This window comes from Lipophrys pholis (genome assembly GCF_963383615.2).
Source record: "Lipophrys pholis genome assembly, chromosome: 23".
NCBI lineage: Eukaryota > Metazoa > Chordata > Actinopteri > Blenniiformes > Blenniidae > Lipophrys > Lipophrys pholis.
Genome location: NC_137645.1, coordinates 2918894 through 2922554, shown reverse-complemented (window position 1 = coordinate 2922554; position 3661 = coordinate 2918894). Strand labels below are relative to the sequence as shown.

Here is a 3661-nt window from a genome sequence, read left to right as displayed (position 1 = left end):
GAGGAGGAGGAGGAGAAGCGGTCACGTATCCGTGCTCGTCCACTCGGCAGAGGCGAGGCGCCGGCGTTACTCACCGAGCAGCAGGAAGATCCACCACAGCCAGTACTGACCGTTGAAGTAGCCGGTGAAGTAGTCGGAGAACTGGAGGAAGAAGAGAGAGAGAGAGAGAGAGAGAAGAGTCAGTGCTCCTGAAGCTTCATCCACAGTTCTTCCTCAGGTATCCAGCCCGGCGTACCCTCACGATGAGGATCCACTTGATGAGGGAAAGGCCGAAGCCACAGATGGCGCCGTAACGTCCCGCGATGGTGTTGGTCAGACAGAAGGACAGGCAGAACCCGATCCAGTTGAACAGGAAGGCCACTGGAGGGGAAACGCCACGTGCTCAACACTTCAGAGGGGTGCCTTACATGTTGCGGTCAAGACGAAGCGAAAACTCACTGAAAAACGCCAACATGAAGATTCCGTCGTTTCCGACTCGCAGTTGATCGGCGTCACTGAAATCGTCTCTGGGAGGAAACTCGTCGTCCTGGAGACACAAACATCAAGGCGTTGTTGTTGGCGAGGGAGAAGGGCGGGACCTTTAAACCTCGGGAACACGTCACGTCTCCTTACCCGAGTGATCACCTCCACGGTGGAGGCGGCCATCGCGGCCGCCTTGGCCTTCTCTGCCTCGTCATACGTGGGCAGCGAGGTGGCGACGCTGTACGGCGGAGGGACGGGGAAGTCGCCTCTGAAGCTCGTCTCTGAAGAGAAGCAGACCACAGAGTAATGTGGCGACGCCGTCATGGAAAATGGACGTGACTCACGGGTACAGGGTTGAACAGTTGCAGCGGCGCCGCCACGAGACGAAATCCCGTTGCTATTTTTAGAAACGGGCGACCACACTGTGGAAAACAGACGCCACGAAAAGAGTTAGAAAAGTGATACCAGGTGTCGCGGCAGTCGCTCCCAAGTCGATGGAGGCGTACGGAGGCGGCGGTGCCTCGGCCTCTCCCGGCGTCCTCGACGACTCCCCTGTGGACGGGTTCTGGTTTTGGTCCTGGTCCACGCCGCCAGCGGCGGCGCCCTGGACTGAGGCAGACGTGCACGGCTGCTGCTCGCTGCCGGAGGCCTCCGATGAGTCGTCCTCGTTGTGCAACTGGAGGATGAAATAGACAGAAATGCATCGTTGAACCACGAGAGAGCGTCTGGAGCTGCGGCCACATGGACCACGAGGATCACGTTAAACATGGAAACACTCATTATGAGCCGTTATTGTTTCTTCCCGGTCAGACGATGAACAGGTGTTTATGTAAACGGCTCATGAGGGGAGGGATCCATACACACCTGTATACCAGTGCTTCATTTGAATAGAATGACTCTCCTGAAAAACACTGTGTGTGTGTGTGTGTGTGTGTGTGTGTGTGTGTGTGTGTGTGTGTGTGTGTGTGTGTGTGTGTGTGTGTGTGTGTGTGTGTGTGTGTGTGTGTGTGTGTGTGTGTGTGTGTGTGTGTGTGCTTGCTGCAGAGCTTCCTGGTGTTTGCCCTCAACAGAATGTGGCGGCGACATCGGCATGTCAACAGACGGACGTCCGCTGTAAAGTGGAGCCGCGCGGAATCGGGTAACCGGGGCGCCATCTGAGAAACTTGTCATAAGTAAGTGCTGCGGAGGGAGGCGGGACGTCCACTCGCCCAAGACGCCAGGCAATCTCCACAAGGCGGGCGACGACCTTGAAAAATGTGTTTTGCTCTACGGCGAGGACGAGCAAATCTGAAAGCGCAGACTAATCACGTTCCTGAGCAAGTTCGTCTTGCTCCTCGCTCCCAAAGCAAATTCCTCCGACACAGAGATGTGGCTGCTAAAGGGGACGGCGATGACAAATGTTCAAGCCAGTCAGCAGACAGTCGTTCTGCTGGTTTGTGTTGACACATGAAACATTACAGACAAATTACACTGGATTAGAGCATGAAAAGGCTCGGCGTTGCGAAAAAAACGTCATCATTAAAATAAGCGAAAGCTGTGGAAACGCCCTCTGCAATAACACGGAAACACATGTACTTTGTACAAGTTTGGTAAGCTTCAATATCCCGGGAGTGAATGAGTCGCTGCCTACTGGCTCCGAATCAAGGACAGACCATAATGCACCCCCGCGTACAGCGGCTTACATAAGATCCTAACAACACAGCCACATGCCTCCTCATGTGTCCAAATATACCCGAAAGTCCTGCTGCAGCGGGGCCAGAGCAGAAGAAACAACAAGGAAGAGCCAAGAAGTGAAGGCACCACAACACCTGACACCTCTGACCCGAGCTGGATCTACACAACACCTGGATAGGGTTGCTTAAATCCCTGCGTTGAACATTTCCCTTGGCCGGAAATCAATCCTGTGGGATTATCAGGCATAAAACCACAGGCATCCCAGCAACAAAGCACACTTTATCTGGCAGCAGTAATAACCAAGAGGCAAGTTTCACTCTCTGTATTGTTTCTTACACTTTTATACAGATTTGTTGGATCAACAAATTAAAAAGTTTTGGGCTTGTCTCAGCAAATATATCCAAAATGATGACAGTTTATTGTTCAGCCATCACAGTGGACATTAACACAAACGTAATTATTATTATTTCTTAGTACCAGTATAAGTATTTCAGTTTTTTGTTTTTTTTAACAGTTATGTAACGGTGTGTGAGTTTTACAGACGACACGTAAACGCACCAGAGTTCACGTATTTCGTTGTTGACAACTTCAGAAGGCCTCGCGAGCTAACGCTGCTAACAGACGCGGAAGTTGTGAAAAAAGGCCAAAAAACAGGCCAAACAAATGATTCAAACACAGCGTGGATCGGTGTTCTGGGGTCGCGTGGCGTGTTTAAGTTAGTCCGTTGTGGTTCACGGCAGTTTGTATGGTTTACAAAAAACGGAAGTGGTGGAAGTCGGGGCCTGGTTTCCTGAGAGGTAAGGGCCGCGGACCAGACGCTGTTTTCATCCGTCCACTCACCACTTGGTATCGGCTCGCTGGGTCCATCCCGACCGGGTTCAAGCTGGCACCGGAGCCAGCCGAGAGAGAGGGGAGGGGGGGGGGCGGCTGAAGGCTCGGTTCTCTGCGGGGCTGAAGTCACGGACAGAGGGGCGGCTCTCGGCTCTCCGGGACAGAAATGGCTGCAATGTTCAGAGTGACGCTGGAAAACAACAGAGGGGGGAGAAAAGAACTGCGGCGGAAGCAGATCACACATGTCAGAATAAGAGCATAACAGCAGAACGTCTCCACCTGAGTTTAGTTCTTTCGAAAGTCATGACCAGCTTATTTGAAGGGCATAAATGTAGGTCAACACATCTTTCAAACAAACAATTAGTCGAAAATACTCAAAGATAACTCCCTGAGCAACATCCTGCCCGAAATAGTCTAAAAATAAAAGGATTTGTTGTGTTTATTTGTTATACCAGATGATATGAATGGATAATTTGTTATGACTATTTCTATTCTGTCTTTTACACCCTTGGACACATCATCAGTTTTGAGCCTACAAATATGTACACAAGTTGTTGTTTTTGTTAATCTCCAGATTACGTGGAAGCTTGTCATAGTCAAAATCTGAGATTTGAAGGTGAAGCGGTCCACTGAAGACCCAGTGACCATGTTGCTTTTGGAGCTGAAATATTATGTGTTTCTATGTCAAAGACAG

General features: G+C 50.9%; 1 protein-coding gene across 1 annotated transcript in view; it reads right to left on the bottom strand.

Moving 5' to 3' along the window:
- ndfip2 (Nedd4 family interacting protein 2) overlaps positions 1-3177 on the bottom strand; it is a 4680-nt gene extending 1503 nt beyond the window's left edge. The window contains exons 1-6 of the mRNA XM_080493231.1: positions 2977-3177; positions 928-1138; positions 613-743; positions 439-526; positions 236-360; positions 75-141 (exon numbers count right to left, since the gene is read on the bottom strand). Coding sequence (XP_080349357.1) covers positions 75-141; positions 236-360; positions 439-526; positions 613-743; positions 928-1138; positions 2977-3003 — 649 coding nt within the window. The 5' untranslated portion in view covers positions 3004-3177. The remainder of the gene's footprint in view (positions 1-74; positions 142-235; positions 361-438; positions 527-612; positions 744-927; positions 1139-2976) is intronic.
- Between the last annotated feature and the right edge of the window lie 484 nt (positions 3178-3661).